A 26596-nucleotide genomic window follows, 5' to 3' on the forward strand; every position below is an offset into this window, starting at 1 on the left:
GGCTTATTAGTCGAGTATAGCTCGATTCTAGTGGCACAGTGAGCCTGGGACCTACTGCATGTACCCGTCCCACTTAGGGCATTTAACAAAAGTATATGAAAAAGTGATGGATGGAATGCTTGGATTTATCTGGGGCGAGTTATAAGTGAGCGATGGAGTGGCGGCTCGATTTCAGTCCTGGAGGATCAATGGCGGAATCAGACGCATCACTTCAGGGCATCCCGCGGCATCCAGGAGATGGGCAATGGGCTGGTGGACGCTTCAAGCAGGATGCTACCCTCTTTCCAGGTTTTGTGTCTTCAAGATATACATTTGCCACATTGTGTGAGTGTTTCAGGGCTACCTGTGTAGACCTCTTTGCGTTAAACCTGCCTCCTCTGTCAGGGACGGCTCTAGGCTCATGGCGGCCCTGGGCAGGGAGGGTAGCTAGGGGGCCCCGGAAGAGGGGGTTCCGGCGGGGTGGAGCGCGGAGGCCAGTAAAGGGGGGGGGGGGTTAGGGTGTTTGGAAGTGGCACAGAGCCGGAGGCCGCAAAATCCCTGCCAGGAGCCGCAATGCAAATATGCATCCTTCCTCAGAGGATTATTATATTAAGGATATATATTGGTTTGGTGGCCCTGTGCAGGTGCACAGCTTGCACAGGCCTAAGGCCGCCCCTGCCTCTGTTGTGCTCTTGCTCTCAGAACTGATTGCTTGGTGGGTGCTCGCTCTCCTATATGCCCTCGTCTGTGTCTTTTCCATGGTCCCTGGGATTTAATTCTTAACTCCTGGAAATGTGGGTGAATAAACTGTGATTTCAGGCCTCATACAGAGCCTGTCTCTGTCTTGCCAACTCTCTTTCTATCTTGGTTGCATTTTGTATTCTAGTCTGGTTGTCTATTTGTTTATTCTGGGATGGCGAATAACCTTTCTTTGGAACATCCACACATTTGGACGGGGATGTGGAGGTAGATGAAGAAGTAAGTTTTGATTTAAACGGGTAACAAATTTCCAGGGTTTCTCTACAAATGTTGCCTTCCTTGACCGGTCATGACGAGAAGCCATATTGTGGAAAGTTTGGTGCAAGTTGGTCAAGAAGATCTGGATATAAGCTCTCAAAATGTGATCTCATATATATGGTAGTACCGGGGAACATCCTTTACAACGCAACCGCTACAACGCGGTTGCGTTACAACGCAGCTTTAACAACAAAAGTCATTACAACGACTTTCGCTGGAGGGCACTCTAGGATAGGGGATAGTTTAATTTACTATCCAACACCTTTCCTACTATCAACGGGGACTGGTGTTGGAATAGTAAATTAAACTATTCACTATCAGCGCCCCCCAACGCAAGTCGTTGTAACGACTTGTGTTGTTAAAACTGCGTGGTAAAGGGACGCGTTGTAATGGTACGCGTCGTACCGTCATACATCTGGTAGTACCTCACTTGAGAAGGAGTGGTCTTAGACACCCGTTTATAGCCTCACTAGTCTAGGTGATGCATCAAATGTTCAGAGACTGCCATTTCATGACTACATGGTATCACTAATTGCACATTTGCTGCACCACATGTCTAGATATTATTATTAAATACAATTTTGTTCAGGGCTAAGTACAGGATTGTCCGGGCAAGAACAGCTATAATGTGCCCTTAAGATGCAGTCATATTGTAGACATTGGTCTCAAATGTTGACACAACGTGAAACACCAGGTAAAGGACCATCCGCGTATGTACAGCTTCGCGGGCCAAGGAGTATCTTTACATCCTCAAGCAATCCCATCATTTTCTTTGTTCTTTTAAAGAGCTGATCCTGTCTTTGGTACTCCTGAGTGCCGAACAAGCAGTGTGTATTGGTTTTCTATGGAAATTATAGTAACTAGTAACCTAATTGTAATATTCTAAGTGCCCGATTCATAGAACTAACTAAAGACAAAATCCTAAACTTACTACTTTTGGTATTCACAGAAGTTAGGATTTTGTCTTAAGTGTGTGTTAAGACAAACTTAAGACAGACTTAAGACAGACTTAAGTTAGGATTTTGTCTTAAGTTTGTCTTAAGTCTGTCTTAAGTCTGTGCTGTCTTAAGTCTGTCTTAAGTCTGTCTTAAGCCTGTCTTAAGTCTGTCTTAAGCCTGTCTTAAGTCTGTCTTAAGTTTGTTCTAAGACAAACCTAAGACAAAATCCTAACTTCTGTGAATACCAAAAGTAGTAAGTTCATTCTATGAATACCAAAAGTAGTAAGTTTAGGATTTTGTCTTAAGTTCGTTCTGTGAATTGGCCACTAAGTATTACTGTGGGTGCCACTACTGCAGTGACCTCTTTCACAATCTATGAAAACACATACACGTGCACACAGGTGCGTGCATGTGCTCAAACACACACACTAATACCCTGAGAAATGCATACTCATCTGCACATACACACAGGCACAACACATACACTCACTTGTTTGCTCACTCATTATTGGGCATGTGCACATGATGGTGAGTATCACCTCTCACTCACCTTTCACCTGACTCACTTACTTTATATGTGTGTGTGAGAGTAAATGTTCCAGTGAGTGCTAATGAATGTGTGTTATTGAGCATCATGTGACTGAGTACATGCCTGTATCTGTGTGAGAAAGTAAGGGGTCAATTAAGATGGCAGACGGATCCGCCATCCTTGCCCGTCCGCCACCTATTTCCCCCCCCCGCCATATTACAATGGCGGGGGGGACTGTGGCGGACGGGAAGACCGTCCGCCGCTTTTCCGCCGCGGTCGCCTTGCGACCGCGGCGGAAAAGCTCTAATATGGTGGCGTGTCTATCAGACACCGCCAGCCATATTAGGATGTGCTGGGGGCTATGCCTTTCTGTGGCGGCAATGCCCGTTGCGGGCCCCCAGGGTGAAGGGGGTGGTGGGGGATGCACATCGGGGGTACCTATGGTACCCCCCTGCAGTTGCATGCACAATGCGGCAGGCACCGTGCGGTGCCTGCTGCTTTGTGCACAGCATGCACTTTTAACTTTGTGGCGGGTGCTGCTTAAAGCAGCACCCACCGCAATGTTTAATATACGGGATAATACTGCCAGGGTGGCGGTGACATCCTTACTGAAATGAAGGGAACGCCGCTGCCCCTGCGGACTGTCCCTCCACCTCGGGGTGGCGGACGGACACAGGTCCGTCCGCCATCATAATCAACCCCTATGTGTGTAGTTTGTGTGGGAAGATTAGAATGAACACATATGGTAAGCAGAGCATGCACTTTTCATGGTCCTCACCTGTGCTGCCCAGCAATATCCCCCTGAATGTTCCAGGTGTGTGATGCATACTCAGGGATGTGGAGGGGGCACTAAACACATGTGTGTGGTGCAGCAGGGGAGTGGCAAGAGCTGGGTGAGTGTTGGCCAGGTAAGCACAGTGGCCACAGTGTTGTAAGCAGGATATTTGGGACATGAAAAGATGGCTCAAGGTGAACTTTCCATTAAAAGGTATTGGACCGGATGAAATTATAAAGCATTGATTAGTTTTATTTTTAAATCCATAACAAATATGGCTGGAATTTAGAATGTCTAACCCCTCTGGCAAAAGTGTAGGCTCGCTGCCAACTTTTCAGAGGATTATTAGCTTCTGAATCTCTTCTCACCATGAATAGACACATTAAAAAATGCACAATACATATTTACTTTGCGCTGCCTTTATTAACTTTCAACTACGTCCTCAACTGATACACTTCAAAATGCCAACGTTTGTTTCATTTATTACCACATTTGACTGCCCTTTGCACAATGTCACTGCTCTCAGTTTCACGCTTCGCAATGACTTCTTTCTTTCTTCTGCCTCCAACTGATACTTGCCTCTTCTGCTGATGATAACGGAGAGTTCTTCATCCATTCATTAATACTCCCTCCTCTTCTACAGCAATTTCCTGTGACTTTCTGCTTTAGTAGCTCTACCTCTACTGACTAATACTTGGATCCTTCCTACTCTATACAGGAATAATGTTTGTTTGGACTCTAGCTCACTCATAACCCAAGACTGCTGAGCTTTGTTCATGTGTAAGCACCTCTAAGTGTCTACTTCACGCGCCCTTCAGGAACTTATTCGTACTTTGTGCATATGGTCAAATTGCGCAAGCCAAAATTATTTTTGTTCCCTCCAAGACTCTTCCAACGTCATCCTCGGCACAATTGTGTATTCCGAGAATGGCTGGCTCGGCTCCTCACCGTTCTTCAGTCACACAGGCTGTCTCAAATAAGTCTTCACCTCCTGCATCCTCTTCCAAGCGCCTTAAGCAGGATCCTCCCTCCCCTGACAAACCATCAACATCCTCTTCAACGGATCTGATTCTAGAGGAGATACGCGCCTTGCGTCCATTTATTGAAGAAACAAGTAAGGACATGCAACTATTGAAAGAAAAATGGTCAGTCATGGATGCCCGAATCACTTTGTTGAACAGAAAGTTCCTGATATTCAATCTAATTCACAGCGTATCTCCTCTCTAGAGAAGACTGTCCTTTCCCTCCAACAGCATACAGAGGATTTGGAAAACCGGAACAGGAGGAACAAAACTTCGTATTTATGGCCTGCCAGAATCCTTGGAGGGAGATGACCCAGTGACTTTCTTTACCTCCTTCCTCCCGAAACTTCTAGACATGCTACCATCCACGGCTCTCAGTATTCAAAGAGCCCATAGACTTGGTCCTCGCTCAGCTGCTTCTACAAAACCTCGTGGGGTCATTATCCTTTTTCTGAAATTCACGGATCTACTTTCTGTCCTCTCGGCTGCCAGAACCAAACGTCAAGTCTCCTGGTTGGGTCAACGGGTATTCCTTGCTCAAGATGTCTCCAATACTACCGCAACACGACGGAAGGAATTCCTCTCTCTTCGCCCATCTCTACGCTCCCTTGGGGCACGATATGGCCTGTTCCACCCCTGCATTTTTAAGGTCACCCATCAGAATAAAACTTGGACATTTCAAGATCCTGGTGAACTTAGGAATTTCATTCTTCTACAAAACGGCGGCGGCATGGACACTTCTTCGTCAAATGGCTGAATAGTTTGAAATTCTTTATGATACTTTATACTTGGCTCCACGTTCTCTTTCTTCGCTGCATTCCTGCCTTTCTCTTCCCCCCTCCTTGAGCTTGTTGTATTTAACTTGATTGCTGTTTGTTTTATTTGTTCTTGTTGTCATCTTTTGTTGTACTGATTGTTGTAATCTTCAGAATGTATTTTGTTGTCCTGATATTGCTTCTAACTATTTTTCTCCCCTTCCACAGATGTGTTCTTTTATTATTCCATCCATCCTGTACCCTTCCCTTTGTGGTTCTATGATGTCCCGGTGCGGTTGTGACCCTGCTCCTTGGCTGGTTCATCTTGTTGAGTGTCGCCATCCCCTCTTCTCCCTTTCGTATTTCCCCTTCAGGTATGTTTTTGCAGTCATCCTTAAGGATTTGTACTGTCTTCTCTGCCTCTTTTCTTCCTTTCCTTTTGCTAACTCTCCTTCCTTTCCTTTCTCCCCTCTCTTACCCTTTCTCCTTTTTATTCTTCCCTTTTCCTTTCTTTTTTCCGTCTTTTTTCAAAGAATTGGCTTATTGCTATTACAGTATGTTTCGCACTTTTTGACTTTAACTTGTTTACTCTGTTTTAATATTTAAAGTTGTTTCATGGAATGTGAAAGGTGTTAACAACCCTATTAAGCGGCAGAGAGTACTATCCCATCTTGCTTCTCATAATCCAGATATCGCCCTTATTCAAGAAACCCACCTCTCTGACCTTGAATCCTTGAAGTTGAAACGGCAGTGGGTTGGTACTGTGTTATTTTCTTCAGCCTCTCATAAAAAGAATGGAGTTGCTATCTTGATTCACAAACGTCTCAAATGTAAGATTGTGTTAGAGGAAAAGGATGATGAAGGTCGCTGGGTGTTAGCTAAGCTTCTTATTAATGCAATTCCAATTACTGTGTTTAACGTTTATGGTCCCACAAACTTTGATTCTTCTTTTTGGCCATCAATTACTACCAAATGTGTCCAGCATAAAGATGATTATTTCCTTTTAGGAGGCGATTGTAACCAGATTGTTGATCCCTTCTTAGATCGCAAATCCTCTGTTCGCTTTACCCCACATAAGCCCCATAAACAGTTTTTGGACACTATTACACAGGCTCACCTTGTAGACTCCTGGAGACTCACCCATCCAGACATGTTAGACTTTTCTTTCTTCTCTCCTCCACATGCCTCTTTTTCCCGTCTTGACTACATTTTTCTTTCCTCTTCTTTATGTTATGTTATGTTATGTTATGTTATTGTCATTTTTATTGCGCACAGATGCTCCAGCTAAGGAGCGTCCTGGCGCAGGGAAAGGTGGACACAACACAGCACTAAAACAGGAAAAAGAGAAGGAAATAGAGATTTAAAACAAATGGGTTTTTAAAGCCCTAAGAAATGCTAATAAGTCGTCTAAGAGGCGGATTTCTAAAGGAAGAGCGTTCCAGAGAATCGCAGCTCTCACGCGAAAGGAACGACCGCCCATGCGGCTGAGTCTGAAACGTGGGACAACCACAAGGGATTGCCCAAGAGATCTAAGAGGGCGAGTCGGGACATAGGGAGATACAAGATTATTAAGTATCTTAGGTGCCAACCTTTTTAAAATTTTAAAGGCCAAGCTGAGAGCTTTAAAATGGATTCTACTTTTGATCGGTAGCCAATGCAAGGACCGTAAGGTGTTAGAAGTAGGACAGGTCCGAGGCAAACCGACCACCGCCCTCGCCGCAGCATTCTGTACCCGTTGTAAGCGAAGGATCTCCGCTTGGTTTGCTCCAAGTAGGAGCGAACTGGCGTAGTCCAAGCGGGAAATAATCATCGCTTGGATGATCAGCTGTCTTGTCGGGGCATCAAAAAATTTGAGCACCGGTCGGAACCCGCGTAGGACACCAAAGCAACCTGCCGCCACTCTCTTGGTGTGGGTCGTAAAACAGAGAGTGTGATCAAGCCACACTCCCAGGTTTCTAAGTTCCACCACTGGTAAAGGGGCCGGCCCCAGCTCCGGCAGCCACCAACTGTCACCCCAGCGGTCCGCATCTCTTCCCACGATCATCACCTCAGTTTTTTTCGCGTTAAGCGTTATCTGCTTCTTTTTCTCTTTCAATCGTTTTGCTCCGCTGGCCTTTCTCAGGGTTCCTTTCAAGATGCAACTATCTGCCTCATTCCCAAAGAGGGTCGCAATCCTAAGTTTTGTAAGAACTATCGACCGATTTCCTTAGTTAATGTTGATTACAAACTCTTTGCCAAATTGTTAGCCTTACGTCTTGATCCTTTTATGCCACATCTCATAGGGAAAGAACAATGCGGATTTGTTAAGGGCCGCCTTACTTCGGATAATTCTAGACTTTTCCTTAATGTTTTAAATAAAGCTTCTTCTCTCTCTATCCCCCTAGCAGCTATTTCTGTGGATGCTGAAAAAGCCTTTGATCGTGTCGATTGGTCTTTCCTGCTTGCATCCTTGGGATGGCATGGTTTTGGGCCTAAGTTTATTTCTTTTATTTCTTTAATATATTCCATGCCCAAAGCTTCAGTCCTTGTAAATGGTCAACTCACCTCATCCTTCACGCTTCGACGTGGGGTTCGTCAAGGCTGTCCACTCTCCCCTCTTCTTTTTATTTTAGCTCTTGAGCCTTTCCTCTCCTCTATTCGTAACAATTCCTCGATTTCTGGCTTTCCATATGGAGAACATCAACTCAAATTATCTGCTTACGCTGATGATATTCTTTTATTTATCTCGGATCCAGTTTCCTCTGTCCCGTCTTTGTTGGCTGAGTTTGAGAAGTTTTCTCTTGTCTCAGGATATAAAATTAATTCCGATAAGACGGAAATTCTTCCATTGACTAAATATTGTCTTCCACATTTCTTTACCTCCACAGGCTTCGCTTGGAATAGTAATAAGATCAAATATCTCGGAGTCCTTTTTTCTAACTCTATCTCATCCTCTATCAAACTCAATCTGAACGCGGTCATCTCTAGAATTGAACACCTGCTCTCTTCCTGGAAGAAAAATCTTTTGTCTTCCTCTATTGAACCTATTGTAATCTCTGACCATGCTGCTATTGTTACAGACTTTGACCTCCTCCCCCCTCTCCCTAAGTCTTCTCGCTGGTGTTTCAACTCCTCCCTACTAACTGACCCTCATTTTTCCTCATCTTTTCGCTCTTTCACCTCTGAATTCTTCCAGCTCAATTCGGATCCTCATGTCTCCTCCCATGTCCTTTGGGATTCGTTTAAAGCCACAGCCCGTGGTTTCATTATTGATTTTGTGTCCAAAAAAAAGAAACAGTTTCTTCAAAAGCGTAAAGTTGCTTTATCCCATATCAAAACGTTGGAGCATCAGTTCTATACTTCTTCCCCCAATCATATGTCTTCTGAACTTCTTCAAGCCAAAATTGCTTTTAACAAACTCACCCCTGATTCGGCCTCCTCCTTTCTCCTCCGGAGTAGTGCACGTTATTATGGCGGTCGCAAAAAATCAGGCAAATTACTTGCTAACTACCTCAAGTCGCGTAAAGAACGTACTTTCATAGACTCTATCTATTCCCCCTCCAATGTCCTCTTGCACACAGATAAAGATATTTTAGAACAATTTCAGTCCTTTTATGAATCTTTGTACACTCCCGAGAACCCTCCTATACCAGCTCTTCTTCAGTCCTACTTTGATAATTTACCTAAGCCTGATACGTCCCAACTTAATTTTTCAGACATCGAAACGGATTTTACCCTTCATGAACTCTCCATTGCGCTGTCTTCCCTTACTAAAGGCAAAACACCTGGTCCTGATGGATTTCCGGTCGAATTTTATTTGCATTTTTCCGACCTTCTTTTGCCTAAACTTCTTTCTCTCTTTCAATCGTTTTGCTCCGCTGGCCTTTCTCAGGGTTCCTTTCAAGATGCAACTATCTGCCTCATTCCCAAAGAGGGTCGCGATCCTAAGTTTTGTAAGAACTATCGACCGATTACCTTAGTTAATGTTGATTACAAACTCTTTGCCAAATTGTTAGCCTTACGTCTTGATCCTTTTATGCCACATCTCATAGGGAAAGAACAATGCGGATTTGTTAAGGGCCGCCTTACTTCGGATAATTCTAGACTTTTCCTTAATGTTTTAAATAAAGTTTCTTCTCTCTCTATCCCCCTAGCAGCTATTTCTGTGGATGCTGAAAAAGCCTTTGATCGTGTCGATTGATCATTCCTGCTTGCATCCTTTGGATGGCATGGTGTTGCGCCTAAGTTTATTTCTTTTATTTCTTTTATATATTTCATGCCCAAAGCTTCAGTCCTTGTAAATGGTCAACTCACCTCATCCTTCACGCTTCGACGTGGTGTTCGTCAAGGCTGTCCACTCTCCCCTCTTCTTTTTATTTTAGCTCTTGAGCCTTTTCTAACCTCTATTCGTAACAATTCCTCGATTTCTGGCTTTCCATATGGAGAACATCAACTCAAATTATCTGCTTACGCTGATGATATTCTTTTATTTATCTCGGATCCAGTTTCCTCTGTCCCGTCTTTGTTGGCTGAGTTTGAGAAGTTTTCTCTTGTCTCAGGATATAAAATTAATTCCGATAAGACGGAAATTCTTCCATTGACTAAATATTGTCTTCCACATTTCTTTACCTCCACAGGCTTCGCTTGGAATAGTAATAAGATCAAATATCTCGGAGTCCTTTTTTCTAACTCTATCTCATCCTCTATCAAACTCAATCTGAACGCGGTCATCTCTAGAATTGAACACCTGCTCTCTTCCTGGAAGAAAAATCTTTTGTCTTCCTCTATTGAACCTATTGTAATCTCTGACCATGCTGCTATTGTTACAGACTTTGACCTCCTCCCCCCTCTCCCTAAGTCTTCTCGCTGGTGTTTCAACTCCTCCCTACTAACTGACCCTCATTTTTCCTCATCTTTTCGCTCTTTCACCTCTGAATTCTTCCAGCTCAATTCGGATCCTCATGTCTCCTCCCATGTCCTTTGGGATTCGTTTAAAGCCACAGCCCGTGGTTTCATTATTGATTTTGTGTCCAAAAAAAAGAAACAGTTTCTTCAAAAGCGTAAAGTTGCTTTATCCCATATCAAAACGTTGGAGCATCAGTTCTATACTTCTTCCCCCAATCATATGTCTTCTGAACTTCTTCAAGCCAAAATTGCTTTTAACAAACTCACCCCTGATTCGGCCTCCTCCTTTCTCCTCCGGAGTAGTGCACGTTATTATGGCGGTCGCAAAAAATCAGGCAAATTACTTGCTAACTACCTCAAGTCGCGTAAAGAACGTACTTTCATAGACTCTATCTATTCCCCCTCCAATGTCCTCTTGCACACAGATAAAGATATTTTAGAACAATTTCAGTCCTTTTATGAATCTTTGTACACTCCCGAGAACCCTCCTATACCAGCTCTTCTTCAGTCCTACTTTGATAATTTACCTAAGCCTGATACGTCCCAACTTAATTTTTCAGACATCGAAACGGATTTTACCCTTCATGAACTCTCCATTGCGCTGTCTTCCCTTACTAAAGGCAAAACACCTGGTCCTGATGGATTTCCGGTCGAATTTTATTTGCATTTTTCCGACCTTCTTTTGCCTAAACTTCTTTCTCTCTTTCAATCGTTTTGCTCCGCTGGCCTTTCTCAGGGTTCCTTTCAAGATGCAACTATCTGCCTCATTCCCAAAGAGGGTCGCGATCCTAAGTTTTGTAAGAACTATCGACCGATTACCTTAGTTAATGTTGATTACAAACTCTTTGCCAAATTGTTAGCCTTACGTCTTGATCCTTTTATGCCACATCTCATAGGGAAAGAACAATGCGGATTTGTTAAGGGCCGCCTTACTTCGGATAATTCTAGACTTTTCCTTAATGTTTTAAATAAAGTTTCTTCTCTCTCTATCCCCCTAGCAGCTATTTCTGTGGATGCTGAAAAAGCCTTTGATCGTGTCGATTGATCATTCCTGCTTGCATCCTTTGGATGGCATGGTGTTGCGCCTAAGTTTATTTCTTTTATTTCTTTTATATATTTCATGCCCAAAGCTTCAGTCCTTGTAAATGGTCAACTCACCTCATCCTTCACGCTTCGACGTGGTGTTCGTCAAGGCTGTCCACTCTCCCCTCTTCTTTTTATTTTAGCTCTTGAGCCTTTTCTAACCTCTATTCGTAACAATTCCTCGATTTCTGGCTTTCCATATGGAGAACATCAACTCAAATTATCTGCTTACGCTGATGATATTCTTTTATTTATCTCGGATCCAGTTTCCTCTGTCCCGTCTTTGTTGGCTGAGTTTGAGAAGTTTTCTCTTGTCTCAGGATATAAAATTAATTCCGATAAGACGGAAATTCTTCCATTGACTAAATATTGTCTTCCACATTTCTTTACCTCCACAGGCTTCGCTTGGAATAGTAATAAGATCAAATATCTCGGAGTCCTTTTTTCTAACTCTATCTCATCCTCTATCAAACTCAATCTGAACGCGGTCATCTCTAGAATTGAACACCTGCTCTCTTCCTGGAAGAAAAATCTTTTGTCTTCCTCTATTGAACCTATTGTAATCTCTGACCATGCTGCTATTGTTACAGACTTTGACCTCCTCCCCCCTCTCCCTAAGTCTTCTCGCTGGTGTTTCAACTCCTCCCTACTAACTGACCCTCATTTTTCCTCATCTTTTCGCTCTTTCACCTCTGAATTCTTCCAGCTCAATTCGGATCCTCATGTCTCCTCCCATGTCCTTTGGGATTCGTTTAAAGCCACAGCCCGTGGTTTCATTATTGATTTTGTGTCCAAAAAAAAGAAACAGTTTCTTCAAAAGCGTAAAGTTGCTTTATCCCATATCAAAACGTTGGAGCATCAGTTCTATACTTCTTCCCCCAATCATATGTCTTCTGAACTTCTTCAAGCCAAAATTGCTTTTAACAAACTCACCCCTGATTCGGCCTCCTCCTTTCTCCTCCGGAGTAGTGCACGTTATTATGGCGGTCGCAAAAAATCAGGCAAATTACTTGCTAACTACCTCAAGTCGCGTAAAGAACGTACTTTCATAGACTCTATCTATTCCCCCTCCAATGTCCTCTTGCACACAGATAAAGATATTTTAGAACAATTTCAGTCCTTTTATGAATCTTTGTACACTCCCGAGAACCCTCCTATACCAGCTCTTCTTCAGTCCTACTTTGATAATTTACCTAAGCCTGATACGTCCCAACTTAATTTTTCAGACATCGAAACGGATTTTACCCTTCATGAACTCTCCATTGCGCTGTCTTCCCTTACTAAAGGCAAAACACCTGGTCCTGATGGATTTCCGGTCGAATTTTATTTGCATTTTTCCGACCTTCTTTTGCCTAAACTTCTTTCTCTCTTTCAATCGTTTTGCTCCGCTGGCCTTTCTCAGGGTTCCTTTCAAGATGCAACTATCTGCCTCATTCCCAAAGAGGGTCGCGATCCTAAGTTTTGTAAGAACTATCGACCGATTACCTTAGTTAATGTTGATTACAAACTCTTTGCCAAATTGTTAGCCTTACGTCTTGATCCTTTTATGCCACATCTCATAGGGAAAGAACAATGCGGATTTGTTAAGGGCCGCCTTACTTCGGATAATTCTAGACTTTTCCTTAATGTTTTAAATAAAGTTTCTTCTCTCTCTATCCCCCTAGCAGCTATTTCTGTGGATGCTGAAAAAGCCTTTGATCGTGTCGATTGATCATTCCTGCTTGCATCCTTTGGATGGCATGGTGTTGCGCCTAAGTTTATTTCTTTTATTTCTTTTATATATTTCATGCCCAAAGCTTCAGTCCTTGTAAATGGTCAACTCACCTCATCCTTCACGCTTCGACGTGGTGTTCGTCAAGGCTGTCCACTCTCCCCTCTTCTTTTTATTTTAGCTCTTGAGCCTTTTCTAACCTCTATTCGTAACAATTCCTCGATTTCTGGCTTTCCATATGGAGAACATCAACTCAAATTATCTGCTTACGCTGATGATATTCTTTTATTTATCTCGGATCCAGTTTCCTCTGTCCCGTCTTTGTTGGCTGAGTTTGAGAAGTTTTCTCTTGTCTCAGGATATAAAATTAATTCCGATAAGACGGAAATTCTTCCATTGACTAAATATTGTCTTCCACATTTCTTTACCTCCACAGGCTTCGCTTGGAATAGTAATAAGATCAAATATCTCGGAGTCCTTTTTTCTAACTCTATCTCATCCTCTATCAAACTCAATCTGAACGCGGTCATCTCTAGAATTGAACACCTGCTCTCTTCCTGGAAGAAAAATCTTTTGTCTTCCTCTATTGAACCTATTGTAATCTCTGACCATGCTGCTATTGTTACAGACTTTGACCTCCTCCCCCCTCTCCCTAAGTCTTCTCGCTGGTGTTTCAACTCCTCCCTACTAACTGACCCTCATTTTTCCTCATCTTTTCGCTCTTTCACCTCTGAATTCTTCCAGCTCAATTCGGATCCTCATGTCTCCTCCCATGTCCTTTGGGATTCGTTTAAAGCCACAGCCCGTGGTTTCATTATTGATTTTGTGTCCAAAAAAAAGAAACAGTTTCTTCAAAAGCGTAAAGTTGCTTTATCCCATATCAAAACGTTGGAGCATCAGTTCTATACTTCTTCCCCCAATCATATGTCTTCTGAACTTCTTCAAGCCAAAATTGCTTTTAACAAACTCACCCCTGATTCGGCCTCCTCCTTTCTCCTCCGGAGTAGTGCACGTTATTATGGCGGTCGCAAAAAATCAGGCAAATTACTTGCTAACTACCTCAAGTCGCGTAAAGAACGTACTTTCATAGACTCTATCTATTCCCCCTCCAATGTCCTCTTGCACACAGATAAAGATATTTTAGAACAATTTCAGTCCTTTTATGAATCTTTGTACACTCCCGAGAACCCTCCTATACCAGCTCTTCTTCAGTCCTACTTTGATAATTTACCTAAGCCTGATACGTCCCAACTTAATTTTTCAGACATCGAAACGGATTTTACCCTTCATGAACTCTCCATTGCGCTGTCTTCCCTTACTAAAGGCAAAACACCTGGTCCTGATGGATTTCCGGTCGAATTTTATTTGCATTTTTCCGACCTTCTTTTGCCTAAACTTCTTTCTCTCTTTCAATCGTTTTGCTCCGCTGGCCTTTCTCAGGGTTCCTTTCAAGATGCAACTATCTGCCTCATTCCCAAAGAGGGTCGCGATCCTAAGTTTTGTAAGAACTATCGACCGATTACCTTAGTTAATGTTGATTACAAACTCTTTGCCAAATTGTTAGCCTTACGTCTTGATCCTTTTATGCCACATCTCATAGGGAAAGAACAATGCGGATTTGTTAAGGGCCGCCTTACTTCGGATAATTCTAGACTTTTCCTTAATGTTTTAAATAAAGTTTCTTCTCTCTCTATCCCCCTAGCAGCTATTTCTGTGGATGCTGAAAAAGCCTTTGATCGTGTCGATTGATCATTCCTGCTTGCATCCTTTGGATGGCATGGTGTTGCGCCTAAGTTTATTTCTTTTATTTCTTTTATATATTTCATGCCCAAAGCTTCAGTCCTTGTAAATGGTCAACTCACCTCATCCTTCACGCTTCGACGTGGTGTTCGTCAAGGCTGTCCACTCTCCCCTCTTCTTTTTATTTTAGCTCTTGAGCCTTTTCTAACCTCTATTCGTAACAATTCCTCGATTTCTGGCTTTCCATATGGAGAACATCAACTCAAATTATCTGCTTACGCTGATGATATTCTTTTATTTATCTCGGATCCAGTTTCCTCTGTCCCGTCTTTGTTGGCTGAGTTTGAGAAGTTTTCTCTTGTCTCAGGATATAAAATTAATTCCGATAAGACGGAAATTCTTCCATTGACTAAATATTGTCTTCCACATTTCTTTACCTCCACAGGCTTCGCTTGGAATAGTAATAAGATCAAATATCTCGGAGTCCTTTTTTCTAACTCTATCTCATCCTCTATCAAACTCAATCTGAACGCGGTCATCTCTAGAATTGAACACCTGCTCTCTTCCTGGAATCCTCTCTTTCTTTCCTGGTGGGGTCGTCTTGATTCTGTCAAGATGATGATTGCACCTATTTTGATTTATTTACTCTCTATGCTCCCTGTCCATATCCCGGCCCTTTACTTTCATCGAATTGACTCTATTCTATCCAAATTCCTTTGGAAACAGAAAAAAGCTCGCATATCTTTATCGGCTCTTCGTAAGGCCAAATCAAATGGAGGAGTTCATTTTCCAGATTTTCGCCTCTACCATAAATCCTTCTCTCTTCGTCAGGCTTCTCGTTGGCTATCATCAGAACTATCCCCTCTTTCTACCCTCTGGCTTCATATTGAACGTTCTTTATTATTACCCTTTTCATTTCCTGAGGTACTTCGCTTTACTTCTAAATCCCCTTATGTAGTCCCTCCGCTGTTCAAGCATACTTCTTCTCTTTTAAAACCTTTGCTCTCCCCACTGACCGTCTCCCGTGAATCTTTTTTACTTTCACCCATCTGGTATAACTCACTTATTCTTTTGCGCAATAGACCTATTGCCTGGTCCTCTTGGAGATCGAAAGGTATTACTTGGGTTCATCAGCTCTTTGATGGTTCCTCACCTTGCTCTTTCCCTCAATTTCAGACACAGTTTCACTGCCCCCGTTCATTTGCACAGAAATATTGTATTCTTATGGAAATTGCCCTTGATCGTTATTATTCTCTCCCATCTTCAGGATTACCTCCCTCCTCTTCCCCTCTTCTTACCATCCTTACCACTTTTCCTAAAGCCTCTCTTATCTATTGTTTCTTCTCCGTCCCTAAACCTGACCGCCCCAAGTCTAAAGTGGAACTATCTTGGGAGAAGGACCTGGCTTGTTCTTGGTCTATTTCTCTCTGGGACAAAATATGGACTAAAACGTTGAAGACTTCTCGCACTGCATCCCTCACGCAGTCCCTATTTTTCTTCTATCATAGACTTTATCTTTCTCCTCTTTCTCTGTCTCGTTTTCTTTCTTCTTCCACCTCTAATTGCTGGACATGTAACAACCCTGGGGCCGATCTTTTTCATCTTTTCTTTCTCTGTCCCCCTGTTCAAGTTTTTTGGAAACAAGTTTGGTCTCGCATCTCCCGCATTTTTACACTCTCTGTTCCCTACTCCAATTCCCTTGTGTTTCTGGGCAGTCTTTCAGACTCTTTGAACCTTCCTTTACTCTCACTTGGTCTTCTTGACCTCATGCTAGCCCATGCTCTCCAACACATTGCCTCCAATTGGACGTCCCTTACAAATCTTTCCCTTCGTTGTTGGTGGAATCTCCTGTGTAATTCCCATAGACTTGATGTTGCCTTTGCCTCCTCCTGTACACCCTCTCGCAATGTTGAGCTTTACTGCTTACCCCTTACCCTGTATTTAGATCAATCTGCTAGAAGAGATTATACTCCACTTTCCTCTGCCAATTTTAAACCTCCTTGAACATCTGTACTCCTGCCTGCAGTTTCGTTCCTTAGATTTCACAGTTTTGGTTCTTTCACTCATGTTATATATGATATTTCCTTCTTTCGGTTCTTGTGCACTTGATTTGTTCTAATTGCCTACAATTGTTTTTGCCTATATATATATAATGTTGATATTAACATGGTTTTTACTTCCCCCTGTTCCCCCCCTCCTCCCTTTACCCCCCTTAAAAACTAGAAAATGCTTGGATTTTTCTTAGTGTCACCAGTAGTTTTAGCATTTATCTTTTTTCCATATTTTTCTCACTCATTTTGTTTCTGCTGATGTCACCTTGCTGTTTTATAACCTTTGAATCAATAAAGCTTTCAAACATAAAAAAAAATGCACAATAAAGATAGATTTTATTAACATCAAGGTCCTATCCTAGTGCATAAAAATGCATCGTTATTAATACAAAAATGAATGAGACAGGGATAATGCAAATTATTGATAAACAATATAATAAAATGAATTGCAGTTTGCAACATTGTGATGGTGGTCTAAAAATTCAGAGTTCTCTTCCATGAAAAGATGGAGTCTATCTCTATTCTTCCATCTCTTCCTTCCTGCCTCTAGCTGAGCTGTCCTAGCAATAAAAGGGCCAGTGTGAGTTTCTAAGGTGGCCTCTCACCCAGATACCTAAGTTGAACAAAAGAGGTCTTGGTTTGTGTGAAGAAGATCTTGTCAATCTCTGCTCGAGAGCTATGGTGTCACAGCAAGCCGGTAAGGCCATGTTGGCTCGAAGATACTAGCCTCTGTCCTTCTCAGGGGAAACATCCTTTACAACGCAACTTTTACAACGAACTATCATTACGACGCAACTTTTACAACGCAGTTATTACAACGCATTGCGCTGGAGGGCGCTCTAGGATAGGGAATAGTTTAATTACTATCCAACACCTTCCCTACTATCCATGGGGACTGGAGTTGGAATAGTAAATTAAACTAGTCACTATCCAGCGCCCCCCAATGCAATGCGTTGTAACAACTCGCGTCGTAAAAGTTGCGTCTTACTGGCATGCGTTGTAAAAGCATGCGTTGTAACGACATACATCCCTTCTCAGTGAGTGTTTACAGCTTCTCTCACTCGATCTGGTGTCCTAGGAAGTCAAAGACTTTCCCTCCGCCTTCCACCTGTTGGTACCCAACTTAAATACACATTTATCATTATTTTAAACATGGCAGGCCTCACAATAAATTATGTCAATGCAAGAATTAACATATTACTCTTGTTGCACCGTCACATAAATGATCTAATGCATTATAAATCATCTGAATATATTTATGAAGTATTGCTGAACTATAAAATATTTGAATGCAAATGTTATATTGTTTACATATGCAAACATATATGCCATGTGCATTTATAAATTGAAAATATGTATTCAAATAAATGAATATGCGAAATGTGGAAGGCAACGGGGAGTACATAAGGAGAGCATGCAAAGATTACATCAGCGACCCAGTGGTAGAAACCTGTTATGGGCCTAGATGAGCGTGGGAGGAGCACGGCTACACAGAGCGAGCCAGGTTTGAGTCAACAACCAGGTGCAGGGAATCAAGGGACCACCATTGAAGGGAACTTCAAGAAGGGGAGACAAAGGAAGCCAGGAGACACAAAGAAACCAGGAGTGGAGTGCAGAAATGGAGTTGTAAGTTTGACAAGTCGCGCAATGAACCGGGGTATCTGTAGGAACCCGGAATCATGATGCAAAATGGAGTACCATCACCAAGACGTGACTGGGATAAGGTTTGGCAACAGGAGAAACTACATGTCCCACAATGCACCAAGTTGGTAAAAGGAAAACCAGGACTAGAACGCAATGTTGAACAAGGTGCACTGTGTGTTGAAGACTGTGCTGGCATGGTCAGATCTAAAGGAAGGCCATTACACAGCCTGCATGGATGTATGACATTACAACGCATGCTTTCACCACGCATGCCTTTACATCGCAGTTTTTACAACGCATGCTGTTACAACGCATAGCGCTTAGGGGTGCTGGATAGTGAATAGTTTATTTACTATTCCAACTCCAGTCCCCGTGGATAGTAGGGAAGGAGTTGGATAGTAACTTAAATCCAGTCCCTATCCTAGAGCGCCCCGCAGCGCAATGCGTTGTAATGACATGCATTGTAATAGTTGCGTCGTAAAGGCAATGCGTGGTAAAACTTGCGTTGTAAAGGATGTTTCCAAGCGTGCATCAGTGACTGGATGACGGAATCCTAACAGGCAGAGAGAGAAATACAAACAGAGAGCGAAAGAGAATTAGAGATGTTGTGTTATGTTATATGAATTTATTTCATGCACGGATACTCAACAGAAAGACTTGCTGCTTGAGAAATGTCGGGTAAAAGATGTGTGAGAACTCTAACTTCAGAAGAGCAGGCTTCACAGCTGGTGGAATAGTTCTAACCAAGAGGAACATACTGAGTTAAACACTACTGATGGAAGAGCACACAGATGTATCCTTCATGGGTACTATCTGGCCTATTCCCACATGTAAACACACAGGAAAATAAAAATCATGGAACTGTGAAACCAACCCTTCATTTTCATAGAGGTACTTCACGATGCCCCAGGGCACGACAAACAGCACCGGCACACCTAATGGAGAAAGAGGCAATAAAGATATGTTGACAGAGAATATATTTTTGAAAAAAGACACAGCAAAAAGTAGAAGAGTAACATGTGGACTTTCATAGCATTGAACTTGGTCTCCTCAGCAGTACATTGAAAAACATTATTACCAAAATATAAATTACTTATTTTGTACAATTTGAAAATACTGAGAATGTAGGACTTCATTAACCCCTCCCCTGCTGGTGACGGAACACCTCCGTCATCAGCTGCGGTCGCGCTGTGCTGATGACGGTGCGGTTCCGTCACGGCCCGCTCGGCACGCCTGAGCGGCGCGGATTCCACGCCTGCGCTGAGCGTTCCATTGAGCGGGCGGGGCCGTGACGGAACCACTCCGTCATGAGCACAGCGCAACCGCGGCTGGTGACGGAGCGGTTCCGTCACCAGCATGCGCCCGCCGCACGGCCGCCCCGCCCCCTTAGCACTGCAGCGGAATAGCCGCCGCAGTGAAGGGGTTAAAAAGCGAGAGGGCTGCTTGCCAACTCACTAGGTAAGAGATAAGCTATGGCCTCCACTCCAGTGGTGGAGGACTACCCACCAGGTTTCAAGATTCTCTCCTAATTGGAAAGGATCCTGTGCCTTCAGTTGAGCCACTGCTGCTGAGGCACCACTGAAGACACTGAGGATTTAATGAGCTGGCACAATATTTGTTGCACCAGCCCAGGATAGCATTTTGTTGTTCAATAACAAACACCAACATCAGGAGACTGTTTGTGCAGATTAAAATAATTCTGGCCCTCAGGCGAAAGGAGATTGCGTGTGTGCTTCACAGCATTGGTGCAATTTCCCCACCCAGGACCAGAGAGAGGAATAACCCTGCTCCAGTGCTTGGACACTAACCCCCAGATGCATCAACAACCCATTTTGCGATTCTTAATAGCGAAAAATGCCGATTCGCTATTAAGGAATAGCAAAATGGAATGCATCAAGAAATCATGAAAAAATAGCGATTTCTTAGAATTCCTTAATTGCCACTCGCAAATTGCGAGTCGCAATTAAGGAATACCTCCCCATTCATTCCTATAGGCCTAGAGGCCCATAGGAATGAATGGGAAGACAATCTCAATTTGCGAGTCGCAATTAGCGATTCGCAAATTGAGATTGCGATTTCAAGGGTGCAGGGGTGTCCAAAGGACTCACTGTTGCACCCCTGAAATTGATCTGTGCACATATGTTGTGCACACACATGCCCTGAGGGCATGTGTGTTCGCAACATGAAACTTTGAAAAATGCACTTTAGTGCATTTTTCAAAGTTTTTGCAAATTACCATGAAGTTGTACTTCATGGTAATTTGCGTGCCCTATTAGCGAATTCGCTATTTTTAAAACTTTCATGCATTGCATTTAAGGAATCTCAATTTGAGATTCCTTAAATGCAAATAATCGCAATTTAGCGATTTCTCAATTTGCGATTTTTGCATTTGGGATGATGCATCCCAAATGCAAAAATACCGGTCGCAAAGGGGCAGATTCTGAGAATCTTCCCCTTTGCGAGCGGATTTTTGTTTGATGCATCTAGCTGTAAGACCCAACATCCTCTGCTGGATGGACCGCTGGGTCAAGGGTGTCACGGTACAGCCGGCTGAGGCTCCACCGTTGAACACCCAGTGGCTTCCCTTACTCTGAAGGTAAAGGGGGACAGTGTTTGAGATAATGGGGTAGCTTGAGACCCTCACGGGTGAGTAGCGCGCTTTAATGTCTTGATTGATTGAGTGATTGATGGTGGATGTACTGTTCTGCCAAACTCCAAGTGATCTAGATAGTCAACCCTGCCAGGCTTTGACCCGGCACCTGCAGATATTGAATTTGCAAACAAGTGAACTCTGCCTTAAAACATTAAAGGAGTGAGCTCTGGACGTCCATTTAGACAGAAACAAACAGAAATATTTGTGAGTAAACAGATCCTGGATATAGTCCAGAAGTGGGAACAAAAATGCAGCTGCTTGTGATCTTATTGATAAATGCAAATGCTGTCCTGTTGAATGAAACAATAATATGTCCAGATCAGTGGCATAGCAAGGTCAGGTGGTACCTGGAGTGGACAATTTCTTGTCACCCCCTCCCCACATTGAAATTATTAAAGAAAGTAGGAAAAAAAGAATCCACTGCACCTCCCCTTCCTATGCCGCTGGTCCAGATGGAGCAATGTTGAGCTGAGCCTATAACCAGGCGAGGTCGCCCCCACACACCCCTGCTACTCCCTCCGTCTGCTGTGCCCTTTGCTGCCCTCATTTTTTGCTGTGCCCTTGCTGACTACGTTCTGCTGTGCCCTTGCTACCTTTGTTTTGCTCCCTCGTTTTCCCCGTTTTTTCCCTCCTCGCGCTTCTCCACAGGGCGACCCAGCCGCCGCAGAGCCGCCCGCTGCCCTCCTTCCCGCCGCTGCCTCCCAAAGGCCCCGCCCCCCTCCTTCCCATTCGCCGCCCCGCTCCCGCCACCCAGCTGCTCCTCCCTCCCGGCTCCTTCTTATGTCGCCCCCTCGTACGCGCAGCGTTGACGCGCAGTGGGCGCGCCGACTGTGCGCTGAAGGCGTGCCAAAGGCAAGCCCGTCTGCGCCCGTCCGCGCCTGAACCGCGCCCAGCGCCTGGCCCCCACCGATGCAAGACGACCCGACGGACCTACGACGCCGCCGCCCTCAACGCACTCAATCCCGGCCGGAACCCCGCCTGCTGCCGAGCCACCCCGAGACGCATCCACGGACCCTTTACCTGCAAAGCCTGCAAATTCACCTGCCTCCTAACCTGCACCACACCCGCCAAGCCAAGCACCAGCAGCAACCACCTCAAGTGCATCCTGCTCAACACCCGCTCCGTCCACAGACACGCCGTGGAACTCTGGAACCTCCTCGACGCAACATCACCAGACGTCGCCTTCCTCATGGAAACCTGGATGAACATCTCCTCAGCCCCCGACATCGCCATCGCCATCCCGGACGGGTACAAGATCATCAGGAGGGACCGCGTCAACCAGACCGGAGGAGGCATCGCCATCGTCCACAGGAACACCATCGGCATCACGACCGACTCCAACGACACCTTCGCCGCAGCCGAGCATCTCCACTTCCAGATTCACACCGACCCAAAGACGACCCTCCGAGGCACCCTCGTCTATAGACCCCCGGGACCACGCACACAATTCAGCGAAGACATCACAGACTTCATCAGCCCGCACGCCCTCCCCTCCGCTGACTACATCCTCCTTACGAGACCTCAACTTCCACCTGGAGAACAACTAGGACCGCAACACCACCGCCCTGCTGGACAACCTCACCTACCTCAGACTCAAGCAACTGGTCAACACCCCCACCCACTACGCCGGCCACACGCTTGACCCCGTCTTCTCATCCAGCAAGCACATCACCTTCAGCCACTCCACCGGACTCCACTGGACCGACCACAGCTGCGTCCACTTCAGCTTCAGAAGAACCACGACCCACCACCACCCGCATCAGGTTCCCCACAGAAGCTGGAGTAAGATCACCACCGACCAGCTCACCACCTCCCTCAGCCAGAACCCACCCGCCAGCGCAACGGACCCCAACGAAGCAGCCTGCAACTTCACGCAGTGGCTGACCGCCTGCGCCGATGACCTCGCACCACTGAAGAACCCTCCCAGCAGACCCAGAAGCAAGAAGGCATGGTTCACCGACGAACTCAAGGACTCCAAGAAGACCTGCTGCACCCTCGAGAAAGCCTGGCTCCTCGACCAGACCACCGACAACATGACCGCCCTCAAACACGCCACCCACCAGCTTATCCGTACCACCAAGAAGAAATCCCTGAAGGAACGATTGGACAACAATGCCCATGACAGCAAGGAACTCTTCAGCATCGTCAAGGAGTTCTCCAACCCCAGCACCGGCAACAACGACATCACTCCGTCACAAGACCTCTGCGACTCCCTCACCTCGTTCTTCCACCGCAAGATCGCCGACATCCACAACAGCTTCAGCGCACCATCCACGCACCCCACCGTCGAACCAACGCCCCCCACCACCATCCTCTGCACCTGGACCACGGTGACCACCAAGGACACAGCCCGCACGATGAACACCATCCACTCCTGATCACCGACCGACCCCTGCCCACACCACGTCTTCAACAAGGCCAACTCCACCATCGCACCCCAACTCCGGAACATCATCAACACCTCCTTCAACACCGCCACCTTCCCGGAGAGCTGGAAGCACGCAGAGCTCAGCGCCCTACTGAAGAAACCAACAGCGGACCCCACCGACCTCAAAAACTTCCGCCCCATCTCGCTCCTCCCTTTTCCTGCTAAAGTCATCGAGAAGATCGTCAACAGACAGCTTGCCGCCTTCCTCAAGACGTACGGATCCCTTGACCCCTCGCAGTCCGGTTTCAGAGCCAACCACAGCACCGAGACCGCCCTCATCACAGCCACCGACGACATCTGAGCCCTGCTCGACAACGGGGAAACAGCGGCACTCATCCTCCTGGACCTCTCTGCAGCGTTCGACACTGTCTGCCACCGCACCCTAGTTCAACGCCTCAGCAACATCGGCATCCAAGAGAAGGCACTTGAGTGGATCACCTCGTTTCTCGCCGGAAGAACACAGAGAGTCCGCCTCCCCCCGTTTCGATCCGAGGCTACCGAAGTCATCTGCGGCGTTCCGCAAGGATCTTCACTCAGCCCCACCCTCTTCAACGTCTACATGAGACCTCTTGCAGCCATCGCACGCCAACACAACCTCAACATCATCTCCTACGCCGACGACACCCAGCTGATCCTCTACCTCACCAGAGACCCCGACACCGCCAGAACCTGCCTACACGAAGGGATGAAAGACGTCGCCGAGTGGATGAAGAACACCCGCCTGAAACTGAACTCAGACAAGACGGAAGTCCTCATCATGGGACCATCGCCCTCCGCCTGGGACGACTCCTGGTGGCCCCCCGCCCTGGGCACCGCACCCAAGCCAACCGACCACGCACGCAACCTGAGCTTCATCCTGGACTCTTCCCTCTCGATGACCAGACAAGTCAATGCCGTCTCCTCATCGTGCTTCAACACCCTGCGTATGCTCCGAAAGATCTTCCGATGGATCCCGACCGAAACCAGGAAGACGGTCACCCAAGCACTCATCACCAGCCGACTAGACTACGGAAACACCCTCTACGCCGGAACCACAGCCAAACTACAGAAAAAACTCCAACGCATCCAGAACGCCTCCGCCCGACTCATCGTGGACATCCCCCGACGCAGCCACATCTCCGGCCACCTGAAAGACCTGCACTGGCTCCCTGTCAACAAGAGGATCACGTTACGGATCCTCACCCACGCACAGAAGTCTCTCCACGACCTGGGCCCCAAGTACCTCAACGACCGCCTGACCTTCTACACGCCCACCTGCCAGCTACGGTCCACCAGCCTCGCCCTCGCCGCCGTACCACGCATCCGAAGAGCCACCGCCGGAGGAAGATCCTTCTCCTACCTGGCTGCCAAGACATGGAACTCCCTCCCCATCCACCTTCGGCTGACCCAGGACCATCTCGCCTTCAGGAGACAACTCAAGACCTGGCTGTTCGAGCAGTAGCAACCCCTTCCCCCAAGCGCCTTGAGAACCTCCCGGGTGAGTAGTGCGCTATACAAGTGGTATGATTGATTGATTAATGGCATTTAAAACGCTTAGTCATGTTTTAAAAAAAACTAGTCAATGACTTGAAACTTTCCAGACTAACAAGGTCAGTTCAGTGGGTAGCCCATCGGGGCAGAATAGGACTAGCCACCGACGTTAGCCCTGATGAGTTCCCAACTTGGTGGAGCCTCTTCAGCCAAATATGTGGCTTGAATGTGGACAGGATCCTGTGATGAAGCATGCCACCAGCAGTAGGCGTGGCACTATGTATCAAACAACAGTGATACTGTTGGAGTATTTGTCACACCCATGATCCTATTCTGTTTTTCCTTTGGAAGGTTAAAGCTAGGAGGAAAAACCAACAAAGGAGAAAACAAAATCTTTTGTCAATTGATGTAGCTCTTGATTGACGATCTATTTATTTATTATGATTTTTTTAGTCATAATGATTTATTTGTGTTCAAAAGATTTTATTGAGTTTTCATATTAAGCAAAACATAAAGACAATACAGAAAAATATTGAGTGAAAATACCTAATCAACAAATAGAGATACAAAAGCATCAAATGGATTGCAGTAAGTAACAACATTACAATTATTCAATGAAACAATAAAAAGGGGAAAGGAAGAAAACATTTATAAAATATTGCATTAAATAGCAAATATAGAGCAACTATAGCGAAAAATATTTGTCTATTATAATGTTTATAAAACTAGATATAAATATATAATTAATGAAATAAATATATATCAACAGGTTTTCAAAAAGAATGATAAGAATTAGAATTATGACCAATACCGGAAAAAGATAACCGAGCTTGTCTTCTTGTAAAAATCACCCATGACCACCAAGCATGTACCGATAATACCGAAACATCTTTCCAACAGAATGTAATAGATTTTAAAGCAGCTAATATTAGAAAAATAAAAAGTTTACCTTCTAAGTCATTTAATTTGTGTGTCAAAACAGCAGATTTGCATGTTACCATTTTAAATGAAACATCATCTTGAATAGTTAATATCTTTTTTATAATATCCCAAACGCCTGTCCAAAATTTAGCAACTAAAGGACAATCAAAAAGCATATGTTTTAATGAACCCAGATGTAATTTACAGTGCCAACAAGCTGAAGATGGTAGAAGTTTAGCTGGAAATAAACGTAATGGAGTCAATAAACAGTTAAATAAAATATAAGAATTAGTTTGATAAAGTGAAACAGGTAACCAACCAGAAATATTACTAAGCCAAATATCTTTCAATATATCAACAGATAAGGAGAGCGAAAGTTCATTATTCCAAAATACTGCAATAATATTAATGTTGGTTCCTAGAGAATTAGATAATTTTTATATAAAATAGAAACACCATGAGGTGATGTGGAAACAGTTTGACTATAAATTGGTAAGTCAGCTTTAACACTAGAAGGCATAACGAGGAAATTAATGAAAAATTGTATTACTTAAATATTCATATTTGGTAATATCGGACTGAGGTAAACAAATTTTTGTTTGTAAAACATCAAATGATATGAATGCATTGTTGTAATAGACATCTTTAAGATAAAAAATACCAGCATTAATCCATGAATACTAAAAACTTATATTTCTATTTAATTTAATGACTGTTCTAAACCATAATGACATGTCTTCCGTAGTAAACATGGGAGATTGAAAAACTGAGTCTAAATCATTAAAAATAAATTGAGTGGATTTGAGAATAACAGATTTTTTAAATTGTTTTGATTTATTAGACACCTATTGACTTCTCTATAAGAAGCCACTTAGGTGGATTATTTAAAGAGGAATGGTTAAACCATAGGGAACTTTGTTTTAAAATGAAAGCTTTGTGATAATGAGAAAAGTCAGGTAAACCAAAACCTGCATTACATTTGGATATTTTTAATTT

The 26596-nt window shown here is 44.4% G+C and overlaps 1 protein-coding gene across 1 annotated transcript in view; it reads right to left on the reverse strand.

Annotated features, from left to right (window-relative positions):
• GLP1R (glucagon like peptide 1 receptor) overlaps positions 1-26596 on the reverse strand; it is a 730702-nt gene that overhangs the window by 39829 nt on the left and 664277 nt on the right. Inside the window, exon 7 of the mRNA XM_078647341.1 lies at positions 19003-19063. Within this exon, the coding sequence (XP_078503467.1) occupies positions 19003-19063 (61 nt within the window). The remainder of the gene's footprint in view (positions 1-19002; positions 19064-26596) is intronic.

Source organism: Lissotriton helveticus, chromosome 6 (genome assembly GCF_964261635.1).
Source record: "Lissotriton helveticus chromosome 6, aLisHel1.1, whole genome shotgun sequence".
NCBI classification, from domain to species: Eukaryota; Metazoa; Chordata; class Amphibia; order Caudata; family Salamandridae; genus Lissotriton; species Lissotriton helveticus.